The sequence below is a fragment of the Zophobas morio genome, unplaced genomic scaffold (genome assembly GCF_036711695.1).
Source record: "Zophobas morio isolate AGI-343-1 ecotype UQ-CSIRO unplaced genomic scaffold, CSIRO_AGI_Zmor_V1 ptg000024l, whole genome shotgun sequence".
Taxonomy (NCBI): domain Eukaryota; kingdom Metazoa; phylum Arthropoda; class Insecta; order Coleoptera; family Tenebrionidae; genus Zophobas; species Zophobas morio.
Window position 1 is genome coordinate 16,694,798 of NW_026972129.1, and position 25,882 is coordinate 16,720,679.

The following is a 25,882-nucleotide window of genomic DNA, read 5'->3' on the forward strand; positions in this document are numbered from 1 at the left end:
CACTCATTGTTATAAAGTGTACGTAGTAAAACAGTAAGTAATAGATAAAGAAGTGAGAAAGAAGTAAACAATAACAACCAATTTTTTTCAACAGTTAAAATCAGTTTAAACCAAGGTTTGCAATTATCGCCTTTAGGACAATAAAAAAAGATCGTTTTGTTAGATAAATTGCACTTTTTTGATAAGATAACCCTTTATATTAAAATACAATAGGATTGGATTATCAAATTAGAACTATATATAATTCTTGACAAAATTTTGTAACAACATTAAAATTGCTTCACTTATTAACTTTAAAAGATAAGCAATTCCAAAAAATAATGCTGCATTGATAAACCACAAGTGTAAGTGCATATTTTGCACGTTTTATATGCACAATTTTGAAATGACGTCATCAAGTTTTTGGAGTGGATCAAATGAATATACCATTGTATGATTACGAGTCGGACAGACGGAAACGGGAGTTTATGGAAAGGGATTAAGTTTCTTAACTGTATCCTTAACTGATTCCTACATTACTTGAGGAACCTTATTTATGTTAGTACCATATAAACAATTTATTGACATCTTGCTGAAAATGTGAACTAGTCTTAAGCCTTGGTTTAGTATTTTTGCTAAACGCTTTATGTGGCTGATATCGAACTAGTGTCTGCTGGAAACTTTCGTTGTTTTTGGTGTGTCAGTTCACATTCTTCTATAGTTATCTGAACATGGAACTAAAATCTTGAGTAAATTATCCATTCAATATAAATTTCTAACTTTATTCCTCTGGCACTGTGTATTATTCAAAAAGAAAAAATATTGCATTACTAATAAAATTAAATAAAAGGCGCATTTTGTATTAATTTATTTTTATACAGTTGTTTTTTTGAACTAAATATAATTTTTTCTACATTGTCAACTATCGTTTATCTACTCTCCGTAAATGTGAAATTTGGGGAAGTATTCTTACAGAACATTGTACAAAAATACTTGTTACAAGCGTAAATGAAGTTCGATTGGTTGATAACAATTATGTTGAAAGATACTGGATCTGAGATGTATGTACTAATTTGTACCAATCCGAGCTATTGTGTTGTTGTTTTAGCAATACATCTAAAGTCTGAGGCTAAATGAAATTTGGAACTGTAGCCACAAAGAGATCATAAGTTTAAGATATTTTTTTCTTTGGTATTTTTAGATACTTTTAGGCATTTAAAGAAAAAACATATCCAAATTTCATGTCTCAGTAGACTTACTCACAGTGTTATAGTTAATACTTTAATATTATGGTTGTTTGGCAGTTTTGTAGGAATATTTGTAACAAAGTAATAATCCTAGGTCAGTTTATGTGTTATCAGAGTAACCAAGTAAATAAAATACACATCTCAAAAAAGTAATAAACAAAAATATATAATTTGCAATATAAAACAAAATCTATTTATAGTTGTGTAACTTACACATAGGCAAAAATATATACAAATAACCTTTGATCAGTTCTTTTAATGCGATTGTACATAGCATGAAAAAATCTTAAATAAAAATATAAAACCTCAAAAGAAAGCGAAGTTTTGTTAACAATATGCTCTTCCTAAGATCACCAACAAAAATATACAGGCTCAAATATATATAGTACAGTCGACAAAGATCCAACCATTGTTGACTTTGCCGTTACAACTTTGATAACAATATCACTCAAGCTGATATGGATTTAACAAAAAGTACTGCACTAAAATAACAAAAAGTTTTAAAATCTTAAATAACCAAAATAGTAAATTTTGAATTTATATAGGAATGTAAGTATAGAATATTGTCATTACTGCAGGCACCAGCAACTAAAAGCACAAAATCAATTTAAATATACAGATTAAATAAAACAACAGGTAAATTGTATTCTGCAACAATTTTTGAATTAAATTAATTTGATTGGAGCCTGCTTCTAACAGTTATTGTTATGGAGCCCTACACGAACCAGAGAACCCCTCTCGGTTTTCGAGATGGATTATGTAAGATACCAAAGCTCCCAAAACAACAACCAATGCGACAGTCGCTAGTTGTAAATATTGAATACGTTTAACAGCCCCATGTAACTGACTTTGGCACTCCGTTAAGTTATTTATTTTTGTGAGAAGTTGATTGTTGCTGGTTTGATCGCCATCAGGTAACCCGCCCGACACAGCTATCGCATTACCATTTTTGGAGATCTCGTTCGTTTGGGCACACTTTAATCGATGTTGGTTTACTTTCCGTCCAGTTGTATCCTAAAATGCATAACATGAGACACGAATAAATAACTTTAAGTATTTGGAGAAAACAACAAACCACCATTGTCATGTCTCCTATGTTACATAATGAAAGTGTTAAATAAAATTTTGAGATGACGTCACCAATTCTGAGGGGGGATACCATACTTAGTAAGGCGTTTTACTATCAATATGGACAATGTTAAAAGTGCTTCTGAAATGTCAAAGTAATCTGTTTTCTACGCGTTATTTATGGACTGTGAACTGTCAAATGGTAAGAAAACATTAAATTTAACGTTCATCGATGTGACTGATTTTCTTTTATTACCACGATATAATTAGAATTATTTACAAAAGTTATGTGATCTACACACGATATTTCTTAATTTTATCTTGACTAGGTACGCTGTCAATTCAAATTCAATAGTTTTTAACTCACGGTTTATTCTGTGGTTGTTAAAGTTTCTATAATATGTCCCATCGCTTAAAAAAAGGCGCGAACGGCTGACAGCGCGAACTAATGAATTTAAAATTACGAGAATCAAGCGAAAACCGATATTTAACATGGAGGAGCGTTGGAAAACATTAAAATAATCACAATTTATATTACTAATAAGATACCAAAGTGATACACAGGATTTAGTTTTAATTTTTTGATTTTATTTTATACAAAAAGATTTAGTCTGCAGGGAAAGCATTCAAATTGTTGGTATTTAAATTTATGACTTTTAAATGAAAATTTCATGTTTGCCCGATAATAATCTATAAGCTTTATGGAAGTAAACAAGTACGTTTATCAGTGTTTAAATTACCAACAATTTTACATGCACCAAACTTTTCAATTGAATAACAAGCATTTTCCATTAGTATATTAAATCTGGAAGTTTTGCGGTAAAACACTAAAAAATAATATGCTGGAATATTTTAGAGTTTCTAGTTTTTAATAATCTAATTATTATTTAATGTACATTACAGAATTACAGAAATAGATATGGGGTACCCATCGTTCCATTTTTTTTAAATTCTCATTTTTGTCTCCTAGATATTCAAAGATTCTTATTCACTATATAGTATACTGGTACATTTTTTTTTAACTCTGAACATATCCCATACTTGGTCCCTATGTTCAATTTGAAAAAAACGAAGGCAATGGGCAATGTATTGGAAATATGCAACCAATGTTACGTCAAAAATATACACTTGTTTTATACAATAAGAAATTCCAAAGTAGTTGGTTGTTTACATTTTTATAATTTATTTTTTGAGTTTTCGTTCGTTTTTCCTCTTTTTAGAGATATCTAAAAAAATAAGATTTTCCGGCCTAAAATTCAAACGTAATATTGAAATTAATCATTTTTATTTTTATTGGGTGGCAACCAGAGACTTTAATTGTATTTAAAGTCTCTGGTGGTAACAGATCGGACTGTCAATTGTAAAATGTCATATGTCATACGACCAATATCTAAATCATGGAGGAACTAAACCTATACAACATTTCAAAATGGTTATCAACGCAGTAGGCTTTGTTTAGGTGTTTAGGTTTAGGTAGTAGGTTTAGCTTTAGACTTCGTTACAAAAAAATTAACTAATTTTATCAGTTCGAACTTATGATTAAAACGACGACATATTATACAATATTAACACCAGCTTAATACTTTACTAAACTTTAACTTTTCCCTACAAAGTCTTCATAAGTAAGCATATAGGACCGCCCACTCGCCCCCATTACATTCTAGTGACTACTCTTGAGATTGTTAATTAATAAAAACATCATTACGTTATTACAATCTTAGACAAATCTGTTAAACTGTTGGTGAGAAAATAGATAAACTGTTAAACAAGGTAGCTAGAAAGCATTAAGTTGGTGTGACGTGAAAATCACATTGAAAAGCAATATTACCGATGCTCCTCCCAATCGCACAAGCTCCACCTTAATAAATCATTTATTTGGCCCAGAGAAGAGGGTTGGTATTTCCAATTGTGTTACTTCATGTGATTTTTTTATTATTTAAACCTAAATGCTGCGTTTTTCGAAAAAAAAAGTTCGAAAAAAATTAAATTTTATAAAAAAGAAAAAAAAGGTAATCCCAGATTCTATTATTTGTCAATAAAAACCAACTTATGTCCCAGAGCCAATAAAATGAGTGATTGAAATAGAATAGGGGAGGGTGGGCGGGGCCACTTTTGACTTTGTTTTAAATTTTAGATTTACCGCTTGTCAAAATAGAATTCAATTTACATTTTACAGTAAACAAAATAGTCAGTGAAATGGAGAAAGGACGTGGGCGGGGTTGAGTTTAGCTTTTTTCTGCGGAGTCTTATAAGCAAGCAATAGCCCCGCCCATCCGTCCTTTACTTTCCTAGGGGGTATGTCATTTGCCAAAATTACTCTTAGCAAGTACTAGCCCCGCCCACCCGCCCTTTATTTACTTAGAGCAGAGGAGATTAACAAAATTTGAACAAGAAGCGACACTCGTGTCGGTGCCTTTGATCTTTTGCTGGTCAATTTTGGTGACCTTCAGCCACTTTGTTGGGGTGCTTTGATGCGGGAATTTTAAAAGTTAGTTTTCATCAAAGGATGGATGTTGACACAAATAAATTGTTTGTCATTTATGTCGGGCGAAAATTTCTCACTTCAGATGTTTCATTTTGCATTTCTAATTTCTCATTTCTGATTTTTCATTTAACATTTTTAGTTAATAAGATTAAATAATAAAATACATATGTGTCTGTTAACCTTACCTCTAAACTAACCTAACCTCTAGAAACAACGTCACAACAAAACTTCTTTGTAATTAATAGAACTTGAATTTTCTATGGTTAAAACGGTTAGAAAAGTGAAAAAAAATGTGTGTATGAAATAAATGACAACAAACGTCTATTTTAAGAAATGCGATCTACGCCTACAATAAACAAAGATAAAACAGTGTGATACAGCTTTACTAAACACACTGTCTGCACACTTTGGTGAACCTGCGCTATAGAAATCGTTTTCTCCATTTGGTGACAGTGACGCTTCTTGTTCAAATTTTGTTAATCTTCTTTACATAGACGGTATGTAATTTGCCAAAATCAATCTTATCTCGGCCCCGCTCACCCGCGCTGTTCTCATTCTAACGATTCTATTTCTGTTCAGTATAAGATTCACATTTCATTCAGTCCAGATAGAAGGTGTCACTGAAATGGAAGCGGGGTGGGTGGGCGGGGTTAATTATATGTTGCTCTGTAGAATGGGGGTGGGAGTTAATAACCTAAGCTGTTAAAAAAATGTTTAACTTTTTCCTACAGAGTTTTATAAGCAAGCTATAGCCCCGCCCACCCCCCTCTTCATTCTAGTGACTACTCTTAATGCTGTTAATTAATGACATTATTATTTTATTACATTTCGGTTAATCCGTTAAACCGTTCGTCAGAAAATAGATAAATTATTAAATTAAATCTAGAAAATATTAACCTGGTGTTAATTTCATAATTACTATACTTGACATACAGCCAACTTTATTTCGAATCTGTGTCGACAAAAATTTTGAAATAAATAATAACCATTAACAAACGCATGAGCATAAAAACGTAATAGCATATTAAAGAACGAGTTTCATAAGGGAAATATTAAGGCACGAATCCAAGTTTATAGAAAGAGTGGCAAAGCCACGAGTTATATAAAGGATGAGTGTGATAATGGCCTTATGAACGAGTTATTTATACAATTGTTTCTATCGCGCACATTTAATTGATATTAGCGTTTTTTTTTTAAATCTGGGGAATTTTGTCGTGGTTGGTGATGGGTTGGTCTGACACGAACCACGAAATATTTAAAGTTCGAATTTTCACAACAACTGTAATTCGAATCAATTCGAGTTTTTGTAAGTTAAAATTGGTTAAAATGTCTTGTGAAGAAGTTAGTGAAGTCCTTACGCCTCCCGAAATACGGGAAATTTTAATTTGACATTTGCCACTGACATTCACCTGACATTTCTCGTCATGGCTACCAATCTTACCGATCTAAATTACACCAGATCTATTTCAGAACCCCTTTCGGCCATTAACGAACCGCTTTGACGTCATTTGGGTGCTTTAATAGCTCTATTAGAAAATCGAAAAACGTGCGCGGTAGAAAAAAAAACATTATTTTACTTAAAAAAAAAATCGAAATGAATACCAACAATGTAACAGTGCTGCCACTCGCAATGGGAAAACATTCCTAAATATTAAAGCTGTCATCTTGACAAGAGGACGCAAAAGTAGTTTCTGACATTTGAGTACAAAAAAATGACAAGTAAGTTCAAAAAAGTAGTTCTAACGTTTCAGTACAAAGGAACGTGATTGGTTCAGAAAAACTCGCTCTTTCAAAACGGCCTTCCCGGATTATAATAACGTTATTATGATAATAATTCGTATAAAATAACGTTCAGCTTTTTTTTAATCAAGTAAAGGTAACATTGGTTGCATACTTCCAACATTGATCTGTGATTTTTGAAACTGAACAGGTACTAAACATGGAGTATAAATAGGCAGTAACGAGCACTTTTTTTAACACCACTATTCTACCTTCATGAACATCATGCATTTTAAATTTCTTGTTAAATACAGGGTTATTAACGAAAAGTTTCGCGCCTAAAAAATTCAAGGTACAACCAAAAATACAATTTCAAAACTCTTCAACATTTCATAGCATTTAAAAAAAAGTGAAACATAGCTGGTTTGTTATAGCAACATTGACGTAACGTCAATTAGTTGTTCAGAGGGCTTGTTTCGAATTTATTTGTTTTTGAATTTTTAAGCGTAGTATAATCAATAATAATTATAATAAAATAGCAATTTCTTGAACATTGTGAGATGTCATTTATGTAAGTCAAAAATAAAGTAAACCCTAGTGCAGATCCCTGTAATATTCCAGACTTCGCATGCTGGCGCGTAAATGACTTACAAACTGAAATCGATTCGTAAGTATGAGCAGTGACTATATATTTAAAAGACCGGCAACCCCGTATCCCTATGCGTACCACTGAGAGAATATTCGCGGTTAGAGGGCGCCACAAAAAGCGACAAAAGCCCTCTAACCTTCAATGGTTGTTACTAACAGAGACTTTAATATGTATACATATTAAAGTCTCTGGTTACTAATACCATTTCACGGGTTGTTGTCTGAACTCGTACAGCACAACTACTGTAAGAGAATCACTGTTGCAGCCGTTTTAGTTTGAAATTTAACAAGTCGGACGGCGCGGAAAATTACCGACACTTTGCGACTCGAATCAAATAAGGATGTGGGAACAAAATCTCTCCATAAGCTTCAAACTAGTATAACTTTATTATTAATTGACGAATTAAAAATGTAATTGTTAACATATATAACACAACTTTAAAAATACAATCTGCACCATATCTACTTGTGTTGACAGGTGCATGTTTGGCGCCACAATTTGAATTTCTGTATTTGGGAACTTTTAAGTAACTGGTGTAAGGATGCCCTGTGATCGGCACCAATGAAATTACTTCCCTCGCAGATATACGTTCCGTCACAGAAGAAGATGTAACGGGTGAACGGCTAAAATCTGTTTCTTACTAATATATTGTTTTACAATTCACTGCCTCTGATCATTATCAGGTTATTGGCCCAGTTCTGGAAATTTAAAAGAAGAAAACGTTTTTCTTTCTCACGAAGAAAAATGGCTGAAGATAAAAACAGAGTTCCGCTATTTGATGGTACGAACTTCAGTAACTGGAAGTTTCGAATGGAAGCGTTGCTAGATGAGATGGATTTACTTGAGTTGGTAACAGACTTGTATACTACAAAAGTACAGTTTCTGGCAACGGATACAGCGGATGAGAAGAAACAGAAGGAAGCGTGCCTGACGAAGCTACACAAAGACGACAAGAGGTGCAAGTCCCAAATTATTCAAAGAATTGCTGACAGCCATTTGGAATACGTAAAAGATGCTGCAACAGCCCACGAGATGTGGTCCACGCTACGAAAAACATTTGAAAGAAAAAGCATGGCCTCGCAGGTGCTTCTACGAAAGAAGCTTCTGACAATGAAGCTAAGTATAGGATCAGATTCAATGAGTACACACTTCCTCAAGTTTGATAAAATAATTCGCGAACTGCGGTCAGCTGGAGCGAATCTCGAGGAGAGTGATATTGTGTGCCATTTGCTGTTAACAATGCCGTCTGAATACGACACTGTGGTTACTGCAATAGAGACATTGGCATCAGATGAACTAACAATCAGCTTTGTCAAAAACAGACTCTTGGATGAAGAATCGAAAAGGTGCGGAGCACGTAGAGTAACTCAGAAGGAAACACAACTTCCAACTGTATTTATGGCACCTTCAGCGGGAAAAAGAGTGAATACACGTCCAAAACTTAAATGTTTTAATTGTGGAATGGTTGGACACAAAAAGGCGGATTGCAGGAAGCAAAAACTAAGAACAGATGCAAATGTCTGTGAGATAAATACCGAACTGTGCTTTGTTGCCCAAGACAATGCAGACAACTCATGGTATTTGGATTCTGGATGCACAGAACATTTGACAAAGAGTCGTGATTTGCTGAAGAACGTAAGAACACTCGAAAAACCCATCCAGATCAGAAGTGCAAAATCAGGCACATTCTTGATTGCCAGAGAAATGGGGGATCTTACTGTTGAAGCTATCGTAAGAGAACAAAAAAATCTTGTTACGATTAATAATGTACTTCTAGTCCCAAACTTAGAGTTTAACTTACTGTCAGTGAGGAAATTGGAAATGATTGGCCTGAAGATTGTATTCGAAAATGGAAAAGGAAATATTTACAATAAAAACAAACTGATCGCGGTGGCACATCGCGAAGAGAAATTATATAAGTTAGCCTTCAATGCACTAAATGCCGAGTGTGCTGTTGTGACAGCAGCCATTAGAGAAACCTCTGAATTATGGCACAAAAGATTGGGGCACATTGGCAGAACCGGTCTCGAAAAAGTAAAACATCTGGTTGATGGAATTCTAGTAAATCTGGATCAAAATCCACGCATATGCTCAGTATGTGTAGAAGGAAAACAGACAAGATTAGCTCATGTCCAGTCGAGGACAAGGGCTACTAGACCACTGCAACTTGTGCATAGTGATTTAATGGGGCCAATTCAAACTGAGGCGTATAATGGAAAAAGATATGTCCTAACTTTCATAGATGATTATACACACTTTGTTGTAGTTTATCTGCTCAATGCAAAATCTGAGGTCTACGAACGTTTCAAAGAATATGAAGCCATGGTCAACAGCCACTTTGAAAGAAAAATAAGCAGATTTCGATGTGACAATGGGCGAGAATATCTTTCAAGCGAAATGATTAAATATTTCAAGAACAGAGGCATTCAGTACGAATTAACCATTAGATACACTCCACAACAAAACGGAGTAGCGGAGAGAATGAACCGCACTCTGATGGAAAAGGCGAGATGCATGCTACTTGGTTCTAAGATGGAAAAATACTTGTGGACTGAAGCCATCTTAACAGCAGCGTATCTAATAAATAGGTCTCCAACTTTAGCCTTAAAAGATCAAGTGCCTGCAGAGCTATGGTACGGTAAGAAGCCTAATTTGAACAAACTTAGAGTGTTTGGATGTATAGCATATTTACGACTGCCAAACGAACTCATAAAGGGGAAGCTAGACTCTAGGACCAGAACCTGCTTCATGCTAGGATATTGTTCAAATGGATATCGGCTCTGGTGCTCAGAAGAAAAACGTGTTGTTTTTGGTAGAGATATTACATTTGATGAAACGAAGTTTGCAGCCGAAGAACCAACATTCTATGAAGAACAGAAGCCTGAAGAAAAAATCGAAGAAGTTGCACAAGAAACTATTGAGGAAGACATGGAGCAAGTCACTGAAGATTTCGAAGAAACATCAGAAACTGAACGTAGACACAGTAGCAGGAAGAAAACTACACCAAAGTATTTGGAAGACTACGATACTTCCACAGTTGCCCTGGGTGCATCCGTTGATGATGTACCACTGACATATGACGACATCCAAGGAAGACCTGACTCTGAGAGCTGGTACAAAGCAGTTAGTGAAGAAATGACATCACTATTGAAAAATGAAACATGGACACTTGAAGAATTACCTGAAGGAAAAAGAGCAATAGACTGCAAATGGGTGTTCAAAATAAAACAAAATGGGCTTGGAGGTTTAGGCAAATATAAAGCAAGGCTGGTCGTTAAAGGTTGCTCCCAGCGACCAGGTCTTGATTATGGCGAGACGTATGCGCCAGTAGCTCGTCTGAACACTGTGAGAATATTGTTGTCACTAATAAATGAAAAGGGTTTAGTGGCTGAACAACTCGATGTGAAAAATGCTTTCCTACATGGCTACATTGATGAAGAAATCTATATGAAACCTCCCCCAGGACTCAACACTGCCTCAAACTCAGTGTGTAAGTTACAAAAATCCCTGTATGGGTTGAAGCAAGCCCCTCGCGCGTGGAATTCACGTTTTGACGATTACATAAAGAAGCTGTCGTTTAAAAGGTCAGAGAACGACAAGTGTCTTTATATGAAGAAGACTGACCAGAATGAAATTTATCTTCTTCTGTATGTTGATGACATTATCCTCGCGGCAAACGACTATGAATCTCTGATTACTGTTAAGGAAAAACTTAAAGAAGAGTTTAACATGACAGATCTTGGAAAACTGCGAATGTTTCTGGGCATTGAAATAAATCGATCTGATGACGGTATGTTCCTGAGCCAGCAAGTGTACACTCGACAAATACTGAAGAAATTCGGGATGGAAGAGTGCAAAGCAGTAAGGACTCCCATGGTAATAAAACCTGGAGATGACGGTGGAGAAAATGAATCAGTTCCAGAGAAGCCCTATCGAGAGTTAATTGGAAGTCTCATGTTCCTCATGCTAAACACCAGACCCGACATCAGTGCTGCGATAAATTTCTACAGCCGATTCCAAAGTAATCCAAAACGTTGTCATTGGATTGGTTTAAAGAGAATTCTGCGATATCTCCAAGGTACAGCAGATCATGGTCTCTTCTACCCAAAAGAAGGGAGACCACCATTAATCTGTTATGCAGACTCCGACTGGGCAGGAGGAGCAGACCGGAAGTCCACCTCAGGCTTCCTAATTGAAGTTCTTGGAGCCACCGTTTGTTGGGCAACCAAGAAACAGACCACTGTCGCCCTATCATCTACGGAGGCTGAGTATGTAGCCCTAGCAACTGCCACTACTGAACTCCTGTGGTTGAGAAATATTGCGAGAGATTTAGGCATACATGTGGAAGAACCAATTGTAGTGTACGAAGATAATCAGTCCTGTATTCATACTTTGTGCAAGTGGGAACACCAACGTCTGAAACACATTGACGTGAAGTACAACTTTTTGAGAGATTTGTACCAGAACAAAACCATTGATGTTCGATACATCCCATCCGAAGATCAGAAGGCCGACATCCTTACTAAGGCGCTGGGAACGAATCAATTTAGTAAACTTTGTACAAAAATAGGTGTTAGGCCGCGGTAAACGCAATTACGTTTCTTTTTGTTTGTCTTAATTTTAAGGTTAACTGTTAACGATAAAATGACATGTAAATATTATTTAAGGTTATGAAAAATCAAATTGAGGGAGGGTGTTGACAGGTGCATGTTTGGCGCCACAATTTGAATTTCTGTATTTGGGAACTTTTAAGTAACTGGTGTAAGGATGCCCTGTGATCGGCACCAATGAAATTACTTCCCTCGCAGATATACGTTCCGTCACAGAAGAAGATGTAACGGGTGAACGGCTAAAATCTGTTTCTTACTAATATATTGTTTTACAATTCACTGCCTCTGATCATTATCAACTTGCTTCGCAAATGTTTAACTTAACACGGCGTTTTAACTGTGAAGGGGTTTTTTAAATGCATATGGTCTGCATAAAATTCGACAAACACATTTCGCCAATCATTTTCATTTAAGTATTCCATTACCACATTATTATCAGCAAAGAGCGGATTTCTGTCCGGCCTGGCAAGGCCAAACTCGGTACGGCTCGTGCGGGATGGAAATTCAGTGCAGGTACAGGCTGCACTTCGTTTATTTTAAAATAGAATACCGGTGCTTCGTTGTACTTTGCTGTTAATTCCCGTTCTCCTTTACTTAGCTGTTTTAGGAATTAAGTTTTCATTCATTGTATTTATAGGATAAGTGAAGATTAAATGCACTGATCATCACCCGCTACTGATTAGCAGCGATTTACGCGTCCCTACCTATAATCGTGACGTAGACAGAAATCCGCTGTCTAATTATCAGACAAAATATTAAAACTTCTAGGTGGAATTAGCGATTACAATTTTTGAAAAAAAGAAATGTGGTGTCGTGGGACACCAGGTAGGAACGAAGTTCCTTCGGTTAATGTAGAATCGACACAATTTGCAAAAAAAAACGTGCTCAATTTTATGTAGGTTTTCTTGATTTTTCTCTTAAATTTTGCTGATTAGTTTTTATTTAAGTACAGGAAAATATTTAGGAAATTCAGTATTTTAGGAAATAATAAATTACGTAAAATAGGTAGAATTATCAAAATATATATATATTTAAATGTTTGGAATTGAAGGGAGAATTTGTTTTAATTATTTAAAAAAATAATCAATAAACTTTTTAAATATTGTCACTAGTTTAGAGGATATCTTTGCTTTATATCGTAACTTTCTTGCTTATTTTCATTTTTTTAGCTTTTTCGCGTTCCCTATACGCTTTTTGATACTCTGCTTTGCCATTGTTACTATATTTATTATTGTTTTGACGATTTGAAATTGTATGAAAATAAACGTGGCTACTCACGAGTAAAATGTATCTATAATGTGCGTATTCGCCACGTGCTTGTCCATGAATTCATGAGTATATACTATGCATTGGCGGGGTGGAGTGGTAATAGAGAGAGAAGGGATGAGAGAACGAAAAGTGTTTAGGACATTTTTTATATTTTGTCGGTGCGGTCTTCACGTGTTGGCGGTGTCTTTGTAAGGCAGCTGCACGTGTGCGGACCTTCAACCTTGTGTGGCGGCACAATAACACTAGAATTTTCTAAACTCTTTCTTTACCTACTACCACCTATTTGAAACCGAGCCTACCTGTCGACCATTCAAACACCCTTCGATCTTCTTCTCCCTGGCACTCTCAAACAGTAAAAGGAACTAAATAAAATCTGAAAACCGTGACCGTCGCTTTTTCTAAAAATCGAAACATTAAAAAAAAACGGAAAATCGAAAAATAAAAAAAATGGAAAATCAGAGATTTAAAAATTCCAAAAATTGAAAAATTGAGATAGAAGAACTGAAAAGTCGAGAAATTGAAAAACCTAATATTTTAAAAACTGAAAACTAAAAGTTTAAAAAACGAAAAATTTAAAATTCAAACAGTAAAAAGTCGAAAAACTGAAAAATCACAAAATTGAACAAAATATTCAAAAATTAGGAAGTTAAAGAATTGAAAAATTGAGAAATCAAAAATTCAAAAAGCAAAGTCGAAAAAAGTAGATTAATTGAGGAATCGGAAATCTGAAAATTCTGAAACGTCAAAATTTGAAAAATTAAAAAATATTGAAGAACTGAAAAATCGAAAAGCCTAAAATTTAAAACATTGAAAAATTAAAATATCGTAAAATTGAAAAATGGAGAAATCTAAAAATCAAAAAATAAAAAAAAAAATAAAAATTGAAAAATCTAAAATATAAAAATCGAAAAACTAAAAAATCAACACATCGAGAAATCAAAACTCGAAAACTAAAAAAAATTGGAAAACTGAAAAATCCAATAATATAAAAATCTAAACACAGAAAAACCGAAAAATCGAAAAGTAAAAATCAAAAACCGACAAATCGAAACATCGAAAAATTCAAAAACTGAGACATCGAGAAATCGAAAAATCAAAAGATGAGAAATCGAGGAGTCGAAAAGTCGACAAGTCGAAAAATCGAAAAATTGAGAAACCGAAATAGGCCAAAATCGACAAATCGAAAAGTTAAAAATGGAAAAATTGATAATTCAGGATCTCAAAAATTGAAAAATCGAAAATTTAAAAATTGGGAAAATAAAAAAATTAAAATATAGAACAACTGAGAACTGGAGAAATCGAAAAATCTAGGATTTTAAAAATGAAAAATTACAATATGGAGAAGTTGAAAAATTGAGAAATCGAAATATAAAACGGTCGAAAAACTGAAAAATAATAAAAATATCATAATAACTATATCTACTATAATGGCCGTTCATTTTTTTATTTAAATAAAGGATGAATTTAAACGCATACACCAGGCATCCTCCAAAAATTGGGATTTACTGGCATGTTGTCAACATGTGCTTATCATAACAATAATAATTAAAGAAAAGCTGAAATTTGGTTAAAATTGGACAAAAACCTTTCACCAGTCCACCGTTCATTTGGGGATGGGCTATTTTGCTTTAACGTAATCGCACTGGCCACAAGTCTGATGAGTTGGTGTTCGTCCAGACTACTGTTAACGTAGTTCACAAGAAAAAAGGAGGGAGAGCCACTATCCACTGTTACGTTTGTGGATGAATTGAAGTGAGGGGTAAGACGGAGCATTAGCCCCGCACTTGTCCATAAGGTTGCCTCTCTTTTCACTCTATACTCACTGGTATGAGTCTAACAACCATATGCCAACTTTACTGAAATTCACCACATCTCAGTATATATAAAAGTTTTATTTTAAAGCATTATGAACTAACGAGCGATTAAATAAAAAACACCTGTACTAGTTACTTATCGATGTTCAAACGAGGATTTCAATGTTAATGTTTTACTAGGATTAATAATTTTCCACATTGCCTTGATTGCTTGAGTGAACAATCACTCCACCACAACTTTCTCTTATGACTTTTTCTAGTCTGAGGTACAAGGCTCTATTATTATTACACTGCTCCCAGTTCCCGGTGTTATGATTTTGTTTTGGTGTAGCTGATGCAATAAATCTCTTATTATGAATATTCCTTAACTCATTATTGAACAAGTTTATATTGGGTTTTGATGTTTTTGAAAATATTTTATTCCTGAGTGGAAAGCAATTTTGTATTTACTCAAAAAAACTTCAAATTTTGAAACTTTTCGTTCTACAACATACTAATTGATGTACATTACTTATTATTATTTATTATTATTATGATTATGAACAATGGATTAGTATCTATCATTTTCTAAATTTGTAACGATATTATCTCAATAGGTTGTTTCGCATGTATCGATAAAATAACGTGGTTCGCTTTATTTCAAATGACACACAAAAATTAGCTATAAGTTTGGTCTGGGTTCTATTAATACTTACTAGAATTGACGTTAAAATCGTAAGATTAAACCTCACGTGTCAAAATTCTAGCAAGTCAAATTCAATTTCGAATAAGTTTAATTTTAAAATTCGGAATTTTTTATTTCTTTATTATTTTTTTGTAATACACTTCACAAGTCACACCGAAATGTATATACATATGATAAGCCCAAAGTTTTCTGCTTTAATATTTTAACAACTGCATCACGTATCGATAAACAATAAACATCTACACAGTATGTCTTATCACTCTGTGATATCAAAGTTCTATCACGTCCAACTACAAGAAATTCTAATTTATGCAAATTTATCAGCATGATAATTATTCCTGTTTAAAGAATGCGGTCAAAGTCAGCCTCTACTTTGATGTTATTGTACTCTTAACAGAAGCATTTTTAACAACTTGTAAAAAACACGATATCATGTGCAAACGACATTGAAAAGTGGAATGGTGACATTTTTGGTGCCACTTTTGCATGCTTTTTATCTAATTAGGTTCGTCTGGCACGTGAATATCGCCATACAGAATAATCAAATTCCCTCAATATTTTTTGTTAAGTTATATTGTTTTAAATTAAGTTTAAAAACGGAAAAGAGTAATTTTGCAAACCTACGAAAGAACTGACACTTTAAAACAGTCCATACTTTTTGAACTTATTTTTGCAAACTCGACGTGACGTTTAATTGACACAAACTTATTTACTTATCTACTTTAATCTATTTAATTATACCAAAATACTGCAAATTAATTATACAATTTCAATTGATCCAAACACGTTTTTTCCCCTTTTTATTCTTGAAGATGCAAATATAAAAATCTAAGTTATTGGCTTTGACCTTGAATGAGACATCCACCAGAATTAAAGTCACGTCTTCTCCAAATTTTAACATTTCATCTTACTTATATACATACCTTCCACAACTGTGCTAAATCTTGGTTCATTTCACTAGAATCTATGACTGTACTCATCACTAAGAATTTGTCTCTTGACAGGCCACCTAGCTGGAATCCAGGTAAGAGAGTCACATGTACCGTTGCTCGTGCTCCAGGTGTTAAGCTACCGACGCTAGGTCTGACGCGGAATTTTTCAGGGGATGTGGTTTTTAGCTAAAATTGTGCATCAATTTAAATGAATCCACACCCAACATGCACATACCTTGAAAGACAAGATGATGGAACTGTCGGTATTTTGTAGTTCCAGGGTACTGACCAGCTCTCCTCCCTCTTTGACAAAGTTGATGATGCTGGATGGTTGCACGCTAAGGGCACTTCCATCTGAAACCATATTTGATCAACTGTTTGGTGACCTTCCAATACCAACACAATTTAGGCGCGTTCGATACGGCCTTTTAAATATAGAAAAATAGGGGGTTCTAAACATACCGTGATCTTTGTCTCCACTCCCTTCTGGTGACTCTGACATCGAAGACCCATCAGCAAAATGAACCTGTCATTACATTTTATTGATTAACATTTTGTTAGCCCACTTTACCAATGCTTGCGCATATGTACGGGGAGCGCGCAATAAATTTTGAAACGAGGGAGGAGGAAATGCAATTAATTCAAATTTTACCACTTGCCTTATTTCAGCAACGTGCATACAATGAAGCTGGAAATCCGATAGAGACAACCTTCACGTTTTTATTCGTTTGGAGGTCATACTCGAATTTACAAACAATATTACGAAAATTTTAGATTAAAGTTCACAAGATTTGTGTTAACTCAGCGAAAATGGAATTATCTAGTTTACAAACACAATGAAAAGAAAAACATATTTTTTTTAATTTACTTGAATTTTTAATTAATTTTTATATTGCTCCTTTTATGAATTTGTAGTATTATAAATCTTGTTGGTATAACATTTTTATTTATTTTTATGTATTGGACGATGTTATAAAACAGTTGGAAATTTATTTTCCAAAGCTTGCTTGAATAAGTAATATAAAATTAAACGAAATTTATTTTAAAGTATAGTTAACATGATTCATATCATTTTTAAGTATATTAAAAGTGTATAGGTGACAATTTTTTTTTGTTATTACCACTATAATAGCAAGTGACTAAGTTTGAAAGTTGATGGTTTGCTGGTAGCATCTTTTAAATGTAAAAAATATATACATTTATATACAATATAAGGGTGTTTAAAGTGAATACAATGCTAAAAATTAAAAACCAGTGTCAAAAATACAATAAAAGCTAACCTCAAACCTCATTTAGATTTTTGTAATGTTATTACAGGCATTTACACTGCTGGCGGTTTTTTAATAATAAGAAAAATAATAATTGTAATTTTTCTAACACGATAAATAGAGACAATGGAGCGTTCTGAATCCACTCCAAGTACTATTCTAATTTAGGCTATTACTCAGTGGACAATATTAATGATATGAACCTTTCTTTTATCACACGAATTATTTTTGGCATGTTTTTCCAATCACTTAAATCGGTAAACTCATCTTTTATAACAAATTGGAAACATAAATAATTCCTCAACTTTATCTAAAAGTACACATCGCCTGTGAACTAATTATAAACAACATTGACATTTCTTGGCATTTATTCACCGCAAAGGTCAAAATAAGTTCAGCACATGTGCACACCGAGAAAATAAATTGATCACTCCAGAGTAATAAAAAAAGCATTTACTTAATGCAGGTGGACACGAGAAGGGTTATCAATCAATACAATAATACCTCATAAAGTCAGTAACAGCACAAGAAATTGGGAGCAAAATCAATACTAAAACAATATGGATTTCCAAATTAAATTGAACGAAAGCTTCCGATTCGGTGTCTTACCTTTCTATTTGTGGAAATGGGCGTGCTTGTATTTACAGACATAGTTTCTTGGGGCTCAGGAAGGAAACTGAACGTGTAATCGTTTTGTCCTCCCCAACAAGTTAAGGCCTGATCCAGAGGGACATACTCTTTGATGTCCTTCTTTCCTACGAATTTAATTTTTTGGACCGCTTTTTCTGGTAACCATGATTTTATAATCTTAAAGGCAGCTGAAAATAGAATTTTGTGAGAAAATGTATAAATAAATGCGATATCTATGAACTATAATTTATTTATCGCGATTTTTACAACTATTACCTTCTTATCCAACTGAAACGTCAAATTGAGAAAAAGCTAAGCAGAATTCGTCATCCCTTCCAAAACGCCGATGACGTCATCTTAAATAAATTTCACTTGAAATGTATAACGTGACTAGTTACTCTATCTGTGATTAATAATCCAATCGCATGTTTAAATGTATGTATGTATAACCAAATTTTATAATTTATTCTAGCAAATTACATAATGGCCTTGGTTTAAATTTTGGTGAGGCATTGATAGTGATGTAATTAATCAAAATGTATTATTTATCTCCTCCAAAAATCAACCACAGTATTTCCAGTCCTATCTTTTGGAAATGCTTCGAATTATTTCAAAAAATTATATACGGATTACTTATTTAATAAATAATCTCAGCAGCAGTTTATCTAATATCCGTAAAACCCTGATAAGGGAGTAACGATAGGTTTACTGTTATTGAAAAAATACACCTTAATTATATACATTTGTTGTGCTTCCAAAGCACGGGAAATTAGGTGTTAAAGACCTCCTAATTTTTTTACCATGTACCAAACATAACTTTGACAGCACAAAAAATTGTAGACTGAAATTTGACAAAATCATTCAAACAATGGCTTTATTTTATTACACGAGTTCTATTCTAGAAACCACTTTGGATTTTTGTTTATTGATGACATGTACACAATATACTACATACACATAATCTATTTTTAATTGATATTACGTAGATTTACAATCTTTCTTTTTTTTTGTTGCATTTATCACGAACATCAGAACAACTTTATGTGAACTACCAGATTGCCCTTTAGTCTTTGTACTTTATGTTTACTATTTATAATACGATACGAAGTAGTAATAACAGTAGTGGCAGTAGTGTAGTTAATCAGTCAATGTAGTCTTATTCAAGACTTAGTAAAATTACCAATTATAAAACTATAATAAAGCGCAAGCCGTTATTGAGAATCTGCAAATGCACTAAACCATTGTAAATAAGTAAAATTCGTTTTAACGATTGTGTAGATTGTAAACAATATAATATTCTAAATTTATTATTCGACAAATCTAATCGAAAACACCAACTGCATACTAATTCATCACAATAGATCAAAACGCTCACCCGTTACGCCCTCACACTACCGAAGATGATTCACCAATTCACAATTAACACCGCAATTAACAGAACAATGCAACACCGACATAGCCCGTACTATCACCACCCAACGAAAAATTACCACTCATTCCTTCGCCAACGTCACAAATCAATCGGTTGCAGTTCAACTTCTCGTTATTCACCAACCAAATGACTAATCCTGTTTTGACACAGTAATAATTAAATCAGATAACATGCACGAACAATTTCAATCGCTTTAACGCATCCTATTTTACTTCACCGGCAACACACCCGCCACAGAAGTTTCAACATGCAGGCCGTTGCACGACTAAATCTTTTTCGTGTTTACAATTTGATTCGTTTTACTTTCCGAGCGTAAGCTAAGAAAGCATCGGGCGACTGGCTATTTTCATGTTTTCTCGTCTTTTCATGACCTTTATAGCACGAAAATGGGTTTCCTGTCAAGTTTATTCATGGTAACAGCATCCACCTCATTTCCGATATTCACGAAGAACGCGCACAGTTTCCAAGTCGATAAGTTGAAGGAAATAATCGTAAACATCCAATGGGAAACACAATTCGGTATCTCTACAATACTTCAAACAAGTTCATTTTCGTACAAGTTGATTCTACAACTTTTTGCTTCTCGAGAAAATTCCAATTTTCATTTGTATCTTGAGAATACGTTGACTATGGTAAAACGCTAACCACCGCACCCCAAAATGTTTCATGGTAAACACTATTTAAATTTTATAAAATAATTAACTCCTGTACTGGTGGTTTATGATCCCTAGGCATCCAGGTTTAAGCAGACAAATTCAAATTGTAATTAGCTCATCTGGTGCAGCGTCCTACTACTTAATAACGGCAAGGTCGCGGGTTCGATTCCCTTATGAACCACTTCTTTTTCTTACATCGTGATTGGTATTACTTAATTTTTATAAGGGTTGTCATAATCAACATTTTTGCAAGGACACGTATATCAGTTTGAATAGATGTATTCTAATACTAAAAATAAAAGTACTGTATTCCTAAATTTTCGGGAAAATGAATTGGGTCGTCTTGGATATTGATTTATAACCAATAAAATAACGAAACAGTTTACTCACGTATGCCGCGTGTATTAACAGAGGCGACTCAAAATCATTTATGTATAAGCATTCTTAATTTAAGACAACAACCGGTACACGTGAGAGTCAAACAGAGAAACTGCAAACAATACCGATGGCCACCCAGACTTTTTTATTGCTTTGACTTCCGCTTATTACATAAAACATTGGATTTTATTTTAATTTTTGATGGTGTAATTCACAATTGGTTGATTATAGCTTGTCTATACCATATTCACGGAACCTAGTCAGCGCAATAAAACAAATGCACGTCTGTAATGTTTAAATAAATATAAATAAGCGTGCTACGCCTATGCTTCAAACGAGTTTTTACTTTACAAAATTTTGTGTCTGTCAAATTGGGTTGGTGCAATGCAATACTAATAATAACAGTGTTGTATCTTCAAATTTTCGGGAAAATATAGTGAACTATTCCTGATTTAATCAATAAAATAAATTCACTCATTCATTAATTTTTTTGAGCGACCTGTTAAGCAAATCTAAAAAATATGAATGGAATGATATATCACAAGTACAGACTCATCATATTTTGTACATTTTAGATGGACATATTTAGCAAAATTTTGGGGTGACGTCATTAATTTTTTAGGGGGGATGAGAAAATACATTTTGATTAAAAATTTACCATGCTTATGATAACTGTAAAACATCTCCAAGATTTCAGAGTATTCGGTTTTGCAGTTCCTGATTAAATCAATAAAATTAATTCACCCATTCATTAATTTTTTTGAGTCACCCTGTATATGCAAATCCAAAAAATATGAATGGAATGATACTGAGAATGACCTTTAGACCAATTTTTAATGAAAAGGCGGATATATTAAAATCAAAGTACTACAAAGTCCTCAAAAATTTACGTTAACCATTCTTCGGTAAATAAATAAAATTCATTAATTCATTCATTACTATAAAAAAACAAAATATAAAAATAATAAAATATACACCTACAGCGCAAATAAAATTGTAAAATAAAATCTCCAAGTACAATACTTCGTGAGTGTGATCGATAACTTTGGAGAAAACATAAAAATAGCCACTTTTACGTGTTGTCGACGTTTCATGATCCATAGAGTACGAAAAAATGGACCCCGTTTCCGTCCGTCTGTCTGTCTGTCTAGCTGCCGTCTGTCCGGTTTTTCATTAGATAGACAATTTCTCAAACTACTGAACCGAGTGTTATTAAATTTAATGTGTATTACGAATCTCGTGTAGATGGTAAAACGCTAACCACAATTTGACTACTCATCACTACCACCAATACGATGACATCATCTCCAAAATTTACATTTTACAATTTTATTAAAATTAAATAATATAAACAATAATATAATTAAATTATTAAAAAAAAATCAAAATTGTATAACAATATTTTACAGTTTAACTTTGAAATTGCAAAACCAAATGCTCTGAAATCAAGCATGATTCACTCCTTAATCAAAATTTGTCCGTTATCTTACAATCTTGCCAAATTTAAGTGTTTTTGGAAAACAAAAACTGAGTCTGGTTAATTAATTAAGCAGTCCTCTCATCCGCGTTGAGGAGACAAAATTGGTTATCTGCTTTAAATATATTTCATATTGTTCACACTTGTGCGGGCCGCGCCCTCTAGGAGTCTGCGCCCCCGCGGCGTAGGGGCTGCGGGGATGTTACTCAGGCCACTTGTTTTTATTTAGAGGTCATCACAAAACGAAAATCGCAAAATCAAATTTTATAATTTTTGAAAGAAGCGAGATTTGTCGAAATAAAGACGAGGAAAGCTCTGTCGAAATTGATCTTTGACCAATTTTTTCTAAATATTTATAGAATTAATTTTTGTGATGACGTCATCAATCTCCTAAAACCGGATGAATAAATAAGTGTTAATAATTAAATCAGTGTTAGTATTCTACTAAAAATTTGCTTTGCTAGATGTTCAAGGTAAAAAATAAGGGCAGATTAATAAACGACAAGTAGAAAAGCATATTATTTTATAAAATTAAAAATGATTTTGTAACAAGTGAGGTGATGTCATCAAATGGCTGGTGGGGATGATCAGACAAATTTTGTACTCCAAAAGAACACCTAAATAAAATTTCTAAACGTAACTAGTTTTAGTCCAATAAAATCGATAAAACACGAGACAATGGTAGAAACGGGTGACTCACTTTTTCAAACTCTAGAAGTTACGAAACGTCGATAAAATATTAACAATAGGCCATTCACCGGCTAAGCTTACGCTCGGGAAGTAAAAATTAATAAAAACATGCTTTAGCTGTCGTTTCCTATAACCATGACTGGCTACTCCCATGTTTTCTCGACATTTTGTAACCTCTATAGTACGAAAAAATAGGTCCCCGCTTTCTGCACTTGTGGTTTATACACCTTGACTTGTGTTTATTGTTTTTATAATTTTTATTGTTTAATTCTTCTTGTATTTTATATCCAATAATACGATGTTCGACAAGCGGCTCTCGGAAGTCGATCGCCAGCTTCGCACATGGGTTCGAACTGAATCCTTGGGCATCTCCACTTTTTTATTGATGAAATCAAGAACTTTTTGCCGCACTTTTTCAAAAATGTAAGAATACAGTAGTGTCGTGTTCGACTATAATTAAATAATGGTGTTTATAGAGATTATCACAAAACAAAAATCGCGAAATTTTTCCAAGAAGCGGGATTGGTTGGATTTTTGGAGCGAGCGAAATTCAACCTTCAACCAAATTTTTTTTTACGTCCCGTCCGAATTAAGCACATGCGGACTTAAGCTTATCATCATCGAACAAATGGTGCTTTGGAAAGTAGTCATGCAACATTGGCTGACTACCTCAAACACTACGGCTCTGATAAGCAAACTGATTGGGATCAATGCTCAAATATTGCTATGTTTTCGTATAACATGTACGTTCAAATCCCCCATGAGCTTGTTTTTGGAAATAAACCGGAGTTACCATAATCAATAGTTCAACCACCTTAATTTACATACACCTATGATTCGTGTGTTGGTCCAAATAAATTAAAACTCAGCTAAAGTTCGAAGAAAAATCAAAACAAATTTATGACGAGACGAAACCAACATGATAAAAAAACAAAAGTTTAATTTTCAACCCAAGTGTCACAATCTAACGTTATATCAATAGGTTCAAACTCTAACACGATTTTTTTGTTGTAAGTGCCGCAGGATAATGTAATTTATCGTTTGTGCAAACAATGACTCAACTTCCGATAGTTTTAATGACTGACTTGATAACAATTTTGACAAATTGATGGCAATAGTTTTATTTATAGTATTAGCTGTAGTAATATAATATTTGGGTCTGTCGAATTTTAAACTCTCCAAAAAGATAAATACAAACTTCAGAATCGAATCTGTCTGTAAACAAAATAACGCCATGCATTATCAAACTCATAATAGACTCATTTCATAATTTATTCAAGGCAACAAAAATGTTACTGTCTATTCCATTTTTAATGATTGGTTGTGTGTATTATCAAGTGAACAAATCTTAAGCATAACTTGTAATAGTAATTTAGGAAATGTATTAATACAGTTATTAGATGTTGCAATATATTCATTACATAAGTAGCAATTCATCTATACTACGTCAGAAATACTCACACCATCAAACACCTCGAGTATGAATTTATAATGATATTTAATTAAATGTTAGTGTTACAAATCTGTGAACGCACTTTTATAGTGTTGTAATCTATAATGGGGGAGGAAATGTGTACATAATGCACACAGATACAATCTATTTTTAATTAATACTTTGTACATTTCCAATCATCTCTTTCGTTTGTTGTATTTATCGTAAACTTCAGAATATCATCATGTGAACATCTGTCACATTGCTCCTTAATAATTGTATCTGATAACATTTTTATCTATGTTACCTCATTACACATTGTATACTAGTACATAGTAGCAATATAGTTAATTAATCAGTCCAATCTCATTCAAGATTTAATAAAGTTACCACAGACTCCTGTACCAGCGATCAATAAAATGAACGTAACACCTTAAACGTCATCGACATTTTTCTTATGGAAACCCATTTTTTTATAAAATATCTAACCGGAAGAGGATCAGATACAAAAATAGTAGAAAGTTAAAGACATTTTTTACCGGTGTTTGAAGAAGTCTTTAAGTGAAAGTGAGCAACTGATGCCCGAATTTGGTTCACAAGATGGTGCCCGCCTCATTATGATCTTAATGTGTGGCATTAGAATTGTTCTTGTGGGTAAAACGAATGTGTAAAAAACGACCTCGAGATATATAGTTGGAATTCGAAATGAAGTTCGTTCAGTAACGTTTGAGCTTTATTTTCATTCAAGTTATTTAAGGTCATCATCTGAACACGTAACTTAATTAGATCATACATATTTTTCACAACAAATTTTGGTTGTGAATTAATCACACAAAAAATTTCACTTCTTTTATGAAATACTGTGTGTGTGAAAAATCACGTGACGTGGCCAAGAGCCGTTGGAAAACATCGTTTAACTCGGGCGTCAACTGAAAATTTTCGAAGTTACGCTCGGAAAGCTATAGCGTTTTTATCAGATTTCATTCCTTATTTAATATATTCGAGTCTTTATGGACCGCTACTTAAAAACCTTGCCGAAATGTGACATCAAAAAAAGGTGAATGAGTAGTACACAAGTAATATATTTTGTATAATTATACTTCCACAGTGATAAAATGATATCGTATAACTGACAATGAATGTTCCCACTAAACCTGTGTGCATTGTATTCAGAAAAATGTAACGCAAACTAGTTACGGTGTTTTTTAAATCTGATCATTATTTATTGCTCAAGGTAATCTTACAATATTTATTTCAATTTGCTAAATAGACGCTACGATGTTTACAACCTTCCGTATACATATACATAATATAGACAAATTATGGATAAATCTATTAGTATCCCACGAATTTAAGTTTGTAAAACGCTTGCGGCGAGTTTTCAAATAACATGTGTGACAATGACCTTACAAAGCAAATCTTTTATACAATTTTTATCTATTGAGGAAATTTAACGTCTATA

General features: G+C 33.5%; 1 protein-coding gene across 2 annotated transcripts in view; it reads right to left on the bottom strand.

The window, feature by feature from the left end:
* Window positions 1-832: 832 nt before the first annotated feature.
* The window catches only part of LOC135135502 (motile sperm domain-containing protein 2-like), a 28,193-nt gene continuing 3,143 nt past the window's right edge, over window positions 833-25,882 (bottom strand). For both annotated transcript variants that reach the window (XM_064064569.1, XM_064064568.1), the window contains exons 6-10: window positions 18,335-18,543; window positions 16,920-16,983; window positions 16,693-16,811; window positions 16,449-16,643; window positions 833-2,240 (exon numbers count right to left, since the gene is read on the bottom strand). In XM_064064569.1, the coding sequence (XP_063920639.1) occupies window positions 1,932-2,240; window positions 16,449-16,643; window positions 16,693-16,811; window positions 16,920-16,983; window positions 18,335-18,543 (896 nt within the window). In that variant the 3' untranslated portion in view covers window positions 833-1,931. The remainder of the gene's footprint in view (window positions 2,241-16,448; window positions 16,644-16,692; window positions 16,812-16,919; window positions 16,984-18,334; window positions 18,544-25,882) is intronic.